The sequence below is a fragment of the Pezoporus wallicus genome, unplaced genomic scaffold (genome assembly GCF_028554395.1).
Source record: "Pezoporus wallicus isolate ANWC-B61680 ecotype Strahan unplaced genomic scaffold, APGP_CSIRO_Pwel_v1 contig_2871, whole genome shotgun sequence".
Classification (NCBI taxonomy): Eukaryota; Metazoa; Chordata; class Aves; order Psittaciformes; family Psittacidae; genus Pezoporus; species Pezoporus wallicus.
Window position 1 is genome coordinate 4,929,765 of NW_026640775.1, and position 16,492 is coordinate 4,946,256.

Sequence of the window (16,492 nt, forward strand, 5' to 3'; positions counted from 1 at the left end):
ATCAAATTATTTGAATTGGTCGTGTGAAGGACTTCATATGTATCCCTGTATCTCTAGGAAGTTACATGTTTTCTGAATGAAGCCAAGGAAAGATGAGCACTGCGTAGGTTGAAAGATGAAGTAGAAAATGTAAAATACAACCTCTAATGCATATTATATACCCAGATGACATCTTCTTAGAATCAGAAATCCTATTTAAGTTACTCCGTTGGAGCCTCAGAGGCTGCAGCTCTCTGACCAGGCACAATTTCCTGGGCAGACCCATTTCTTATTATTCAAAGTGAGCCGATTCTCTTTGTCTGATATGTTTTTGAGTAGGTTTCTCTACTCCAGGGTTCAGGAATGCTTGACATCTGCAAAAGAGTGGTTTCAGAATCATTTGACATGGTATGTGTATCCCAAGTGCTATGTCATTCATCCACTGATTACAGTATGATATTGGCAATTGGGATTAAGGACCAAAACAGGAAAGAGAGGAACTGCCAGCAAAGGAGGGAGTAATACATAGCATAATAAAGAAGTAATCAATAGCAGCCAGCTAGAGGAGGACAAATAGAAATGTGACAGATTCACAATCAGCCAGATCCCCAGTCCACTGGAATCACAGGGTTTGGGTTGTGCCTAACACTGTTTCTTTTAGTACCCTGTTCATTACTGTGGTTGATGACCATAATGGTACTGGTATTGTCCTGGGTTCAGCAGTAGCAGTCATTTTTCTCCTTCTTGGTAGCTGGTGCAGTGCAGTGTTTTGACTTTCAGCTCGGGAACAGAGCTGATAGCGGTGTTTTGGTCTGGCCAAGGACTTTGTGAGTCTCATGCTCTGCCAGGGAGGAGGGGAAGCCAGGAGGAAGCATAGACAGGACACCTGACCCAAACTGACCAAAGAGCTATTCCATACCACAGCACGTCATGCCCAGGATGTAACTGAGTTACCCGGAAGGGCTGTTAGACTGCAGGGCTGGAGGAGGTATCGGTCGGTGCTTGGTCGGGCTGGGGGGGCGAGTTATCGGTTGGCTGGTGGTGAGGTGGTATATTCTCTTGTTATTTCCTTTATCATTGTTATTATTGGTGGTAGCAGTAGTGATTTGTGTTATACCTTGGTTACTAAACTGTTCTTATCTCAACCCATGGGAGTTGCATTCTTTTCGATTCTCCTCTCTGTCCCTCCGGGAGCAGGGGGAGGGCAAGAAAGGGGGGGAAGTGAGCGAACGAATTACCTGACTGGGTTTAAACCACGACAGGTATTTATGGAGAGATTGTTTTAAGGATTTTGTGATACTAAGAGGGAAAGAAAAAGAAAATAAACTCAGAAAAGAAGTGGAGGGGAAAGTAAGTGGTGTAATAAATAAGAGCAACATCAGTAGAGGAAGAAATAGATTCCCTACTGAACTTATCACTGAGCTTGAAGGATTTGTTTTACTTTAAAAAGTATTCAGCCACAAAACATAGAACATGAGAACACAAAATTTCAAGCCCAGTTTATTCAGACTTCCAGCGCTTTCTCAGTATTCAGGATACAGTTTTACTTCCAAATTCTCTCTGCTAGAGCAAAGGAGCAGCTTTACTTGTCAGTCAGGAAAGCAAGCCATGGAAATCAAGTGACAGTAAGTACACGTGCTTAAAATAGAATGCCTTTTGCTCCAAAATCTTAAAATGCAACAAAGCCATTCATAAAGTAAGTCTCCCTTCACGATGCTCTATAAAAGATAACAATATTACACTCCCCTGCTCCCCCAGTGGACGTGGAGGAAACTTGAAACTTTTTTTTTGTAAAAGGAATATTTTTTAGAATTTCTGACTCTCAGTAAAGACCTCCATTCATATCCCTATTTAAACATTCTTTAAAATATTTGCCTGTGTTTTTTTCTTCTCCCATTTCTATATTTGTAAGATTATTTTCAGTGAGGGAAAAATGGACTGGCACTTGCCATAATCTTTCAATGCCTGTATCAAGCTCCATGTACAGCAGAATCTGAGATTTATGCTGGCTTCCAGATTATTAGATTTGGTATATTAAGACAGAGGGGCAGATAAACACATAAGCTTGAAACTGTAAACATTATGTACAAAGTACAGATGGCTATATGCATCATTTTTGGCTTACTGAAAAGCACAAACTCACAATAACTATAGCTTTTGGTGCTAACTATAATGTATCTCAACAGATTGGTATTATTTTAAATGAGGGCCACGTGCTTAAGTGTTTAAACCTGCATGGCATATATTTAAACTGACCCTTTCCCACAGCCTCCTGTGCTTCGAAACAGATGGAGTCACAATTCACTTTTGAGATACAGAATAAAGAGAAATTATTAATCTTTATGAAATTTTCTTCATAGTAGACATGTTGCCTTCTTTTGTATGTGTGAATGCTTAGGAGAGAATTGATTTTGGCAGGAGCAGGGTGAAATGCAGGTTGGGGGGGGGGGGGGGGGTGTCCAGGATCACTGGGAATGGCGAACTGATTCCTCGCACAGATGGCAGCACAGAAGCTATGACAAAGATAGAAAGAAGAAGGATCTCAGGGCGAGTAAGATTTACAGAACAAAGCGAGAAAAAACATTCAGATCCCCATGTGAAAGAAGTGGCAATTCAACTGCAGAAACACCAGTTCAGCAGTGGCAGTTAGTAGTAACACATTATTTTATTGCATAATTACTGGCTGTTGGATGTTTGAAAATGCACTGACGTCAAGTAACCATCTTGTAATGTACTGCTGGTCTAAGTAGACCTTTATCTTTATAAACCATAATTGGAGATCAATCATTAGTCAGTGAGCACATAACCTACCCTATCCATACAGCCAGAGTGAGAACTGGTAAATAAATGACAGAGCAACAGGGAATTGACAGGCTGGGCAAATCGTTTGTGACCTTCTGTCTCACATGCTTCAGCGTTTGTTGGAGATTTACAATCACCCCCACCCGTGAAATACTTGGAGGTTAGTGACACTGGAGTTGGAAAACTTATGGAGCCATTTTACCTTTCTGCCTTGCACGGTAAACACGCTGGTGATAAGACCTGAGTCCATTTTCTGCTGCAATACCTGCAAAAGCATCATGAATTGCTGAGGAAGGGGTGCAGATCCAGACTGATGGGAAGCTGTCATGCTTGGCATTTATAATATTTAAAATATTGAAAATACATAGATATAAAATTATGTATCTATTGTGTTTATCTTTACTCGCATTCTATGTCATGTATGGTAAAGTGTAAGCCTGTTGGATTTGGTGACAGGTGATACATTTTTCCACTCACTGTGGTGGGCTGGAGTTCCTGCTTTACAGTATGTGGAAACTAACAAGAAATGTGGTAACATGAGCCAGAAAAAAAGCCTAAAAAGATACAAGAACTTGATAGATCTTAAACACTTCATATTTATTGTACATTAAATAAAACAATTTCAGTTCAGTTGAGAGACTGATGGGTTGGATTTAGGAAACCAAAACTTCTAAAGGAAGATATATTCAGCATAAATGATCAAGTACATATGCATTAAGTATGTTATAGTAAAGCCGTATTCTGTTAAACAATTCTCAGGTGAATAAGATACATTATCAAAGAGGTATGTTTTCCAAGGGTCTTATTGCACATCTACTGGCTAATCCGTGTACTTTCAGTCTAAGAAAGATATGCTTTGTACCACCAAGTACAAACTCTGACTGCCTCCTCAGGTTTATTACACAGCTTCTCCTCTTTCTTCGTTAAAAAACAGAACACAGTATCAAACAGAAAATAAAGCTGAACAGCTGAACATTAACAAAACATTTGTTGTCTTCAGTTCATTTCAATTCAACCCAAAGCAATCCATGCGTATTCTTTCCTTTCAGTAAGAGCAGGTAGGGAAAATGAAAACAACAAATAAGAAACAAAACAAAAAAAAAAAAGAAAAAATTCCCCAACCGCACATTTGTTCTGTCATTGCAAGAAATAAAATGCTGTAATTCTGCTACCAAATTCCAGTGCAGTGGGGGGAAACACTGTGGACGGACTCTCACTTCCCCTCAGTTTTGTCTGCCTGTATTTCACGCATGTATGAATCAATGATATGGGGAGGCACGCCATCCATCAGTAGTCTGAAGAACGAAAGCCCACCTATAAACAAGGAATAAGACACTCTTCAGGTTGAAGCTCCCTGGAGCGACACTTTGTACCTTTTTTTCTGGTGTAAGCTACAAAGATTTAGGCAGTCCCTATTGCATATTTCATTGTGTGATATGATAAAATTAATCCCTGTTCAAAAGTTCAGCACAAGAATTAACCATTATTTAATCCCTGTACTATAAAGAGCTTTCCTGTCTTCTTGCACATGATGAATTTCATTTCTAGGATGTCATATATTCAGTCATTTATCTCTCCCCCATGCAATAGTCTGTGATAAATTTCACCTCAAATAATCCTCCTGGACTTCCATCAGGCTGGGTGGAGTATAGTGAGAGACAAAAGTCAGCCCAGGAGGAACAACACAGAAAAAACACCTGACTATGATGAGTTGTGGAGAACATGCAGACATTCAAATTATTTTAGTATTGGGTATTATAATGGTTTATAAGTTTTTAGCAAAATATTTACCACGTTGCTTGAAAATAACATGTGGGATGACATACGTGAAAGAATTATATGAAATAAAGCCAGGATTTTGGATATTGGTACCTTTGGACTCCAGAGAGAGGTGATGCAAGCTGAAACTTTCATCTGTTGGGGAATTCTGAAGAAAGAGTTTGGATTCACTTTTGAATAAAAAATAGACCACACATCATCACCTTGGATCCAGGTGCTTACTCCCTGAAAGCAGTTTCTTCCTGACTTTTCCCAGGGCTTGAAGCTATTGGTATGTGATCTCAAAGCTGTGGGAAGTCCTGCACTGATCCATAGGGGAGACTTACTTATTCCATGCTTGTGGCCACTATCTTCCTTAGCGGGAGGAGTGCGTGTCCCGGCTCACAAGCCCTGATGACAGGGACATTTTGTACTCAGTGTTTCCTCCAGCCCTGCCAAAACTGCTTTTCTTTTTTATGTGAAACTAAACTTCTTTTTCCTCCCACTTTTCAGTTCAGTGGTGGTTGGAGCCAATATTCACTGAACAAGTATCAGAAGTTCTGTTCCCAGCTTTTTTGGTCTATGTACTTAATGGCTGTGGCTCAGCTGCGATGAGTAAAAAATGGAATGAAACCTATTTTAAATTACTGCTATAATAGAAACCTGGGCTTATAAGAAAGCCATTGCAATGCTCAATGTTCTCTTTGCTGTTCTGGAAAAAAGGACAAGGCAAAAGATTTTTGAAGAGCATTTAATATTTTTGTCCAAGGCAAAATATTTCTTTCAATGCCCAGAAAAAAACATGTATGTAGTGTCTGATAGACCAGGCAGGGCACCCCAGATCCCAGTGACATAGAAGCATTAATTTAGCAAAAATAATCCAAATTAGGAGTGAAATTTCATGTAATTGAAAAATTTCACTGAAATAAAATGTCATTTGGAAGGAACAGTGGAAAAAAAGATAAACATTTTGCTAAAAAAACATTAGATTCTACCCTATCTCAAGGCGAAGGATGGCATTTGTTGTAAGAAAGCTACATACCATTACTGTTCCTCTTACAAATCTGCATGAATATTCTGTTCTGCAAATTGCAAAACCACCTGCTAATAACTGCACTTACCTTCTGAGCCTTTTCTGGAACACACCAAAAGCTTTAAAGCAAAAATACATTGGAAGGATGAAGATATCACTGTCTCTGAATGCTTCAGCTCTATGCAACTGAGCTGATACTTACGTACAGTGTTTATCCTGAGTATAGATTTTAGGAATTTATAACCTTTATTAACACAAGGATTATCCAATTAAAGTGCTATTAGTTACTATTGATTATGAGACTGTGCTATCTCATGTAACGCCATCACTGTTGCAGAACTGTTCACTCCCGACCGTAGGTAGATGCACAATACAGACAAAATAAAAAAAGAAAGCATGCTTTTTGGCATTCTTTTCAACTCATGTAGTGCAATTGTGATGAGAATCATTCGTTTTTAAATGAAATTAACTGTGGAATAAATATTTCAGTTATGTAGAGGTATATTCCTATATGAGAATAACTGTAAATGAAAAATGCTGTTTTATTACTTGCATTTTATTCATGCTAATTAATCATGCTAACTCATGCACTGTTAAATTCCGTTGAAATGTGCACTATTAGAAAGTAGTGGGATGTACTAATTAGGAATTACCATAGCAAGCAATTTTCGTAAAAATCTGGGTTTCTGTGCATTAAAACTGTCATGCTACTCATTATGAAAAAAATTTTCATTAAGTGAAATAATGAAAATCATGCCATACTAGGCAGACATTGTATGACACATAGTCATAAGCTTCATATGCAAGAACCATATGAAAGCTTACCTTAGATGCCAATATACATTCAAAAATCCTTATTGTGTAACTAAGAGAAAGAGAGAAAGAGAAGTAACAATTTAATAGCAAACACAAAAGTAGAGAGAAAATGTTGAGTGAAATTATGCTTACGATTATGTCAAGATGATGTTTTAATCCTTAGTCATGTAAAGGATGTAGGAATAGAAACACATGAAGAGTAAAAGGTAGGGAACCAGTTCCACTTCAAAATCATCATTAATATGTAAAGGCTATATTAATATCTACAAGTAACTATGAATCTTGTAATTAGTCTAAAGTATAGATTGGAACCAAATTATGCAACTAACGTTTAAGATAAATGTTTCCAAACGTAGCTTCAAAGAAGCTAACACATATATATATATAGTATTTTCCACCAGGGGAAAAAAAAGCACACACATAACACTGAAGCATATATATATATGTTGAAACTCCATAAGGCAAAATAATCAAGTACAGACTAATTACATACCTGTGTACTATATGTGCTTTGCCATATATCCACATATACATTACTTAAAGCATGCTTTTTACTCTATAGGAGCTCTTATCTTTAATTAAACATTTTGACTCTATAAAACACCCATAAATATATACATTTCTATTTGTGTATGTATGTAAAAGCACTCAACTTTGGAGCTGTTGTAGCCTTTTAAGAAAAAAACCCGTAATGCTTCAAAAACTACAGGTAGTCTGACTTCTTAACATGCTTTTGGTTTGAAATAGTAAATTTGGAAGCATAATATACTGCAGACTAGCTTCTGGGCACTTCCATCATTTTAAAATTGCTCTGTCAATATTCTAGATTTGGGCAAGGTTACAAGCAAACACCTTTCTATAGAAAGAGCCAGATTCTCTGAACACTACAGAACCTGAATTTAAAATAAGTTCTAGAGGAAATGAAGTAAAATTATATCTTTGTAACTATAAAGTTTTCACTGATTTCATTTGTATCAAGATTTCGTCCTTAGATTCTGTAGGTTAAGCTTAGGCATGGGTTGTAATTCTGAGAACTAACTTATAACCAAAGACTAATCTGTAATAAGGAATGCCTTTTAAGCACAAAATATTACTATGATACTTCTGCTCTTTCAATAATTCTACAAACTGTCTGACAGCTGGGTTTTTTGAAATGCAGATTTCGATCTCCTGGAAAGATCTAAGGGTTTTGGTCAAAGGTCATCACAGTAATGAAATAAATTAATAGGTAACAGGTAGTTCTGTGCCCAATGGCATAGCAGTACTATGTCTAAACCCTGTGTAATTCTGATGTTAAAAACCCATATTCTTGATTAATTTGGCCTTCTTTGCTCATGTGACATACATTGTATGCCATGAGACGCTAGCTAGTTTAATCTAAAAAAGCAAATAAATACACACTTTGCATGCAGAAAATGCGTTTCCATGTGGAAAGAGAGGAAGGGAATGAAATGGAATGAAATACCCAGAGGAGTATGCTTATTATAAACCTGATTATTCCCCGCCAAGAAGAACGGTTCTCCTGGGTTAATTACTCCTTGATATATCACTGCAGAATTAGAATATTTACAGTGGTATTTATTCGCATTTGAAATTTTTCCCAGTTGATTTTTACACCTTTTTAAAACATATTTCTCATACAGCATATTTTCTACCATCAGCCTATTAGAATGACCATCAACCTTCATTTTGCTCATAAGAGAAACATTTTTTAAACCCGTTTGTTTCATGATAAAAGAAGTATGGTGCTCTCTCTGAACCTTTTCATTGACCTCAGTGAAGCTGACAAGGAATCAGTTCCTCACTGCTTGCAGTAGAAGATTTACAGCCATATTTCACAATCCATCTCAACAAATTTAAAAGATATATACAATATTTTCTGTAGTAAGACGAATACAAAACATTTATAATCAGGCTCTGTGTATGCTTCATCTTCCAAGATATGTGAGGTAGAGTTATTATTTTCTGTAAGATCTATTATTTGACTTCTTACAGCCCACGTATATTTTCAATAAGAGCCATTGTATATGCAATTGTATGGAGCAGCTTATAGAACTGCCACCTTTAGGTTCACTCAGCAAAACTTAAAACAGAAAAACAAAGTACTGCCTGTCTGAAATAACATCAGTAAAAGCAAAACCTTTTTTGAGGACAAAATGAAATTTTATAGTCTTTACTATTGTGCTCATAATTATCACTACTTACTTCAGGAAGTAAGTATTAAATGTAGTAACAACGAGGGGCTTTAATTTTACACCTAAAATAACGTATGCAAATAGCTCAAAAAGTAGAAAATTGTAGCATACTGACAGTATTCATAGCCATAGTATTCATAGCTACATGGTTGTTTTAATACTGTGCAAAATCAGAAATACTAGACTGTTCTGTGAGTAGTTCTATGACATTCCTAGGATTGAGCATATATATATATACGCATATATATAAATTCTAGATCTCCAGTACCTCAGAAATAATAGAGGGGTAAAAGAAATTCTAGCCAACGTAACTAAAAGACACTACAATATATACTGTTGCATGACATAAAGCTCTTTAGCATGGCTTACTATCCAAAGACCTGTAATTAATAGGGTGACTTAATATTTAGAGATCTGTATTAATAACACTGTAGCTAGTACGTTCACCAGATAAGTAGCATAGCCTTGAGCCTGTTGTTCTTATTCAGGCAACATTCAACTATATCTCAGAATTTGATGAATCCACACCTTGATTGTTACTTGCTGGAATAAAGCTGAACCACGTCAATGTTATATATGTGCTATAAACACATACACAAACACACTGCAATCCGTTTCCAGTGAGTCAGAAATCCATAAGTCTTTACTCTGTGTCAGTGTGATGAGCAGTCATCTGAGGAGCCCTCCTAAATGAACAAACAGGCTGGCAAATTTAAGAAAATGGTAATTCTACACTTAAGTCAATAGAATAGTGAAAAAGATGTAATTATGTTTTTATGCTCTGGCTGTTTAATACTCATTTGCATTTGTCTGTATCATATAGCAAACCCTGAGCCTACCCTGGTTTGCCAAGCTACAGCTGCTGTATTCACTTAATCCTATTCCCTTTGAATTCATCAGTTGAACTGCCAGTCACGTTAAGAGTGTCAGCACTGAACCCTTACAACAGCTGTCCTGTGTCTAAGCCTTACAAATAACTGGTCTAAGCAGTCTTCAAAAAGGAGCCTAACCAGGACGGAGAGAGGTATCTCTGAAAGGGTGACGACTCACAGCCCAAACCCCTGGGAGAGAACCACAATACCAGGCTTGGTGGGATGGGGTAGGACTGCACCAGGTGATGGTACATAGGAAATCAGATTCATAAACCAACCATTAACTAGGGGAGGTGGGATTTAGGTTAATGAAGCAGTCTAACACATAGCCTAGGTGGGATTCTAACAGCCTGCATTTTTCAGGACTTCCTCCAGATGGGATACAAAACAAAAGCACTGCTCTGAGCAAAATGTCTATGACATAGTATTTGGTTTTTTTTCCAGTTGATTTCTTAAAGTAAGTATTATGTTCTTTGAGAAGAAAGAGGCTTTTTGAGTCTATAAATGTCTATGTTACAAGCAGTCAGTGGGTGTGAGAGGTTTTACTAAAAGTGAGGAAGGGTGAGCTAAATCTTATCAGAAGGAAGTAATTCTTACAGCCTCGTTCTCACTGTAGCAAAGATATGCTCAACTGCAACCCTAAGGTGCCAGAGGAATTGAGATTGTAGGACATGATGCAACCAGCTGATAGGATGATTAATACAGCCTTCAGGACATGGTGTAAAGCCATTGATCCAAGGTTTCGTGTGGGATGAATGATCAGGGGTATACTTGAACTCACTGAGGTACTAGCATAAGTCAACAATATTAAGAACTAAATCAGCCTCTCAGACTCACAGATCTGGAAGCAATCTGGAGATGTCATTTAGTGCATATCATAACCCTAACAAACCGTACTGCTGTCATTCTTCTAAACTGTTTTTAAACCCTTTTGGTACCAAAAGCTCTGCAGCAACCTCTGCAGGAAATCTGCTCTAGTGCTTCACTCTGCTGACTGTTGTCTGCATGAAATGTTTGCTGATGTGTTGCCAGACATAACTTTTTTGTTTTAATCTTTAATGCAGCCATCATGGAAAGAATCAGCTGTGAACTGAGTGTGGCAGCCTGTGAACACAGTGCATTATTTACTCTCTATTTCAAAACACTTCTCAGAAAACTGGACCTATGAAAGTTAAATAAACATTTGTGAGCAAAAATCATTGAGCACATAATCTCAGTTGTACACTTTACTGAACAGAACTGTAGCTTTTTTCTTCCCTATATATATTGATTCTGATTGACTAGAAAAGGATCTAAGCATTCCCAAACTATTTCAGATACCAATCCATAAATGTCTATAACTTAAGAAATAAGATTCCCCACCAGCAGTGGTCAAAGGCAACAAAATCTCTCCATGCTTCTTTCTTAAAACTCTAATATAGAGTAGCTTCCACTGCTGGTGAACAATTTATTGGAAATTGTTGCATATTGGAAGACAGCCTGAATGATGACATCGTGTTTGTATATTATGCTTCAAAACCAGTCCTGATATTCAGTGAAAAAAGTTCCAATATCAACAGAGCGTCTGTATTTCACAACAGCTGGAAAAAGAATTACTGAAGAATAAAATGTAATCCATGACAACATTTGGAGTTTGAATTTCTTAAAATTGAGAGATATAAGTTAAATTATTTCTTATCTTAAAAATATTTCACATTACTTTGCAAATTACATAAAAAAAAATTCTTTGTAAAACAAAGGACAGAAATAAACAGCTTCTTGTACTTAAAATGTAGTATTTGGTTGTACTACAAGCAAAGTGCTGAAGATCAAAAGCTACAACTGAGTGTAAATGCACATAAGAAATTTAGGGCTTGAGGACTTAGGGAGTTAAATGAAATAGCAAACTAACTTGGCCTTTGAGTATAAAAAAATATGAAGCAACCTTCTCACATGATGAGGTCTTCTGTTATGCTGTGAAATAGAAAGTTTGCTTGTGATTAAGGAAAACAATTACATATTCAGGATGAGGATATCACCTTTTAAACACAGTATCTTAAAAATAAATAATGAAAATTAAGAAACATATTATGCATATTTTCCTTTTACATCAGTTAAAAGTTCGACTTCATAAACAAAGCATTTATTGTAGTGGCTTTCTGCTAGCAGATTTGAGCTGTGGGACAAGATACATCAAAAAACACAGAAAATGGAAATTGAAATCCAAAATAAACAGTACAATCCATAGGGGTATTAACTATTATGACTTTCATTATAGACTATCATGATGGCAATAGTATAATTAGGGCCATATTCAGCTAGTTTAAATTCCCAAGTTAGACCCTTCTTGTCAGCTGGCTTTAGGCAGTTTTCCTTACTTATAACTTCATACTATTTTTTCTTCCAGAAATGCTTAGCTTATTCTGCAGTTGAAACTAAAGCCTTTGCTGAGAGTTAGTCCAGCTAAATATGACCCATTTTTTCCTAGGAAGTAGAAATATATGGTACTGAGATTATTCATTAGTAGTCCAATCCAAATCCTATTGCCATTCATGATATCCCAGTCAATGCTAAACTATCTGGAACTCATAAAATCTATCTGTTAATAAAAATAAAGGTATGTCTTCAGTTGTAGAAGGCTAACTTATTTTGCAAAATCCATAGTTTTGAATACTTTGTTCTTAAAGCAAGTGCAGCAATTATAGCAGCTAGCTTGTGCCTTTGAGAACAGCGGTGGGTTTTACTACATGATTTTGCTAGCCAAGTTCCTTGGAAGCAAATGTTTGGATTGTTCAATAAGTAATTTCAAAGTAGAGAATGTCTGCCCTGAGCTAATCTTTCTTCCTTCTCTCCTTTTCCCCTTGCCATTTCCTTCAGAGATCTGTCTGTTATCCAAGATGTTTTTCTTAATGTTTTCCTGAAGAACCTTATGGCTGAGTCATATTAGAGGTTCTCAGGTAAGTGGCGTAGCTCTGAGAGTGACCATTTTGTCACTTGTGAAAAAGTCCTTGCAGTCACTGAAGATGTGAATTAGCATAGGGGGAAGGAGGAGAAAGATCATATAGCACAAGCACGGCATGTTGGTCTTCCGAAAGAGAACAGAACAACCAATATAGTTTATTTTGTCCTAACCATGTTATTATTTTCGACCAGGAAAGTTAAAACAGTTGTTTGAAATCCCTTTTGCATTTGTCTTGCATACTTTCCACTCCTATGTAAATAGTGTTCAGATATTCAGACAAAGAGGGCATTTGCAATGTTTTAAACCCCTTACCTTTTACTTCCAGTTTGCAATCAACTTCTGCTTCTCCAAGTGTATTGACTGCTCGGCAGGTGTAGGTACCTCCGTCATAGGGACTGGGTTTGCGGATCTCCAAGGTACAGACACCTTGGTTGCTGAACATTCGGTACCTTGGGTCATTCATTATAATGACTTTGTTTTTCAGCCAGGTTATTTTGGGCTGTGGTAAAAACACAAGAAAGCCCACATGCACAAACTTATGAACTGGAATATTTAACCACTTTTTGTGAAGTTCATTTAGAGTTGAGTAATTCAGAAAGGATAAAAAACCAGATGAAAGTAGTGATAGAAAAGAGACTGTAATTCTTAACATGGGCTGCATCATGCATCTGTTTTTAAGCATGCTTTTTCAAGTGTAGCTCCCATTCCATAAAGTCATAAATGTAAGCCTGTTATCAGTATAAGAGGTGCTGTGCAGTGGTAGCAAACATCTGAGCAATAGCTTTTTGCCTCCAATTACTCTTAGTCAATAAGAAAAACATTTTTTTTTTTCACAGTAATTTTCACTCAGAAACTGTGAAGGTAAAGAGTGAGCAGTAAATGTTCTTAAACACCCTTGAGTGTTCATTTTACTAGGTCAGTTCAGTTTCTCACAACAGAAAATAGATAACAAAAAGACACAACTCAGAAGAATATGAAAGATACATTGAGCAGTGCATCTGAGAGCCAGCACAGTCCCCAGAGTATTCTTGCAATGTGCTTACTTAATTAGCTTTTTATAGAATAATTATGGCTTTATTTTGGTAACAACCTTTACTGATACATTAACTGTACATCTGTTGTCGGTGCTGGTCCCAGTATAGCCCAGCCTTTTGCTGAGGTTCTACATTTTCACTGAATTATCTGTGGATTTAGTAACTCTTATAATGCCTGTAACACAGGGAAGTAGAACCTTTTTTGTATTCTTTAGAGCCCACACCACTCTTTTTGTCTTCAGCCTGGCTTTTGAGTGAGACAAATAGTAAAAATGGTGTTACAGGATTTATTATCAAGTTAAACTCTCTCATGTTTTAAGTGATACTGTTAGGAGTGATGCTGTACCTTGGGGTTGCCCCGAACACTGCAGTTCAAAGTAGCGTTGTAGCCAGCTACAGCAAATGTGTTGACTAGAGGCTGAGTAAACATCGGTCGTTCAGTGAAGTCAAAATCGTCGTAAACTGGGTATTTGTAGACTTTACCTATGAAATGAAAATAAAACATTTATAAAAAGAGTGTCACCATGTAGCTAAATACCCATCCATGTTAAACAGCTGCAGAGTCAATTCTGATCTGCACTGCTTTAGGTACTGACGTGACTCTGGTAATTGCACTTGTAGGGAGGCTGGAAGTAGGCCTGTGAAGTGACTATAGCCCTTGGTTATGCTGTAGTATAGATGTCTGAGAGCTTCTCTTTTGTTTCCTGAGTAGGTGGTACATAAAATAATGCATATTTATTCTGTGTATTTGCCTGTGTGCCCTGCATGTTACAAAACAGGATGGATCCTGACTGACATACTGCAGGATGCCTGTCTTGTCAAGCCTTGTTCACTCTATTGCCAATTTTCACAGTTTGCTCTGATTACAAACTAGCACTGTATCTTAAAATCCATTTTCTTTCTGCTTCATACAGTGCAGTAACAATACAGATACCTGAATGGATGTAGTTTTTGTACAAGGAAGACATGGTAGTAAAACCTAGTTTCTTACTGCCACTTTATCCCTGCTCTGCAATTGAGGTTATCATCAATAAATCACTTTCACCCACAAACGAAGCTGACATTTAAAACAGCTGGACAGACTGTGATCTATTCCTGTGCATAGGTATTGTTAAACCTGATCCAAGCTCTCATACTGACTTCAGTGCAGCTTAGGGTGGGTTGTACAAGTTGTCTGTCTTCTGCATCGTGGCAGTCACGTGTTCTTTCCTTTCAGACAAATTCAGGTGATCTGGTTTGATTTTCTTCCTTTAAACCACCTGTTTGTAGAATTTCCCTTCCATAAAGGGGCAGCTATTTTCTGGTTTATTTATTTAAAGTTTACAGTACCATATCAAACTGACAGTTTCTGAAATGTCAGGATTTCTGACAGCAGACTCAGAACCTCTCCAGCTCCACCTGCAAGAGATGTGAAGCAGGGGTTATGCTTATCTGTTGGATCCTGCCTGAAATGGACAGGAGCACTTGCAATGGCTGATGCCAAGTCTTCACTGGGAGGCAGTGACACTCCAGTTCTAACAGAACAGCTGCTTTACTCCTCTTCCAGCTCTTATTGACTTAGATCTGCCAGAAGTGACGCAAGTCTGAGATCCAGGATTATAGGAAATGTCAGAACATGGGAAAAATGTCCCACTCTTGATTAAAAGAAACTCCAAGTATGAGCTATGTGACAAAGCAAGAAGTCCTAATATGAAATGCCAGACTGTTACTTGTACGTGGGCTTAGGGCTAGGAATGCATTGGAATGATTTAGGGACATGAGCTTTACCTCTAATCACTTTCCAGCCTCTAAACACACCCCTTCCCTTTTGACAAGGAATGGATAATTAGCTAACCATCCTTTGCAATCAAAGCGCTCTCTTTGGTCATTGTTGCATCCTCACTGAGGCCGCACATGTTCTCAGCGAAGACGCGGAAGTAATACTCATTTCCTATGATGAGCTCATTAATGGTGGCACTGGTGCGGTGGTAGTGCTCCATTACCGTGAACCATTCCTGAAGGATACAAAACCAGAGAGTAAGCTTTCCCCACTGCCGTGTATCTCTAAGCCATTAACTGCTGTCTGGTAGAATCACTGAGTAAGATTTTTCTTTGGGAATGTTAATGAATACTAGAATAGTGCAGCTAACAATAATTAATGAAATGAGTGATAATGACCATATAACATTCACTGCTGAGCAGTGAAGGCTGAATGGAAAGTACCATCTACTGAACTGTTGCATGCTGTTAGCTGGGAGGGCTTGTTTTAGGAAATCCAGTAATACAAAGGTTGTACTACATGAAACAAGGCAGGCTCCTTCATTCTTCATAGTCTGTGCTGCTGGCAGAAGGTACAGCTGCAGACAAGAAACCTGCAGGCTGGAGCAGAAAAGTAGCAGCATGTACTTGTCTGCTGTAACATGTACTCACAAGAGACCAATGCATCAATGTGCCCCCTGTTCCACAGGTTGCATATTAGTGAGAAATGTAATTTTATGCATGTGGTCCTCTGATATCTAAAGGCTCAGATGGGGAGGTAGGTTTTAGCGCTTTAGTCTTGCAGCAGTAAACAGGACATGTGAATTCTATGCTAGTACACAATACCTAAATAACAAAGAGAGATGAAAGAAGTTAATGCTAAAAATGGAATTCATATAAAGTGCAATATGACCACAGCAGTGTTTTTTGCTTTGCTTTACTACGTCCAATACAGTTTTCTTGCTTCCCTAAAGATGAACCTGTGCTGAGTTCCCCATGCCACAGTTTGCATTGATATTTGGTCATCTTTAAGAGCCAAAGTGCCCTTTGGGAAAACAGTTTTCTGTAGAAGACCAACTGCACCAGAATTGCAAAATTCACCACCACAAAGAATGTGGAGAAACTATGACCAGAATGATCCATGACACACTGAACCCTTGACACTGCTGTTGCGGCTTTCTCCTTAACACAGTAATTTAGATAAGGGACGTCATTGTTCTGGACACTGTACAGGGAACATGTCTTCTTACAGTCTGAAGAAAAAGAAAAAATGAAGGGTGGGAAGGGAAATAGTGACATAAGAAGAATAAATTGATCAGACCATG

General features: G+C 37.7%; 1 protein-coding gene across 1 annotated transcript in view; it reads right to left on the reverse strand.

Annotated features, from left to right (window-relative positions):
- Window positions 1-3,074: 3,074 nt before the first annotated feature.
- MYBPC1 (myosin binding protein C1) overlaps window positions 3,075-16,492 on the reverse strand; it is a 76,911-nt gene continuing 63,493 nt past the window's right edge. Inside the window, exons 28-31 of the mRNA XM_057420604.1 lie at window positions 15,265-15,424; window positions 13,777-13,913; window positions 12,709-12,895; window positions 3,075-4,095 (exon numbers count right to left, since the gene is read on the reverse strand). Of these exons, the coding sequence (XP_057276587.1) occupies window positions 3,995-4,095; window positions 12,709-12,895; window positions 13,777-13,913; window positions 15,265-15,424 (585 nt within the window). The 3' untranslated portion in view covers window positions 3,075-3,994. The remainder of the gene's footprint in view (window positions 4,096-12,708; window positions 12,896-13,776; window positions 13,914-15,264; window positions 15,425-16,492) is intronic.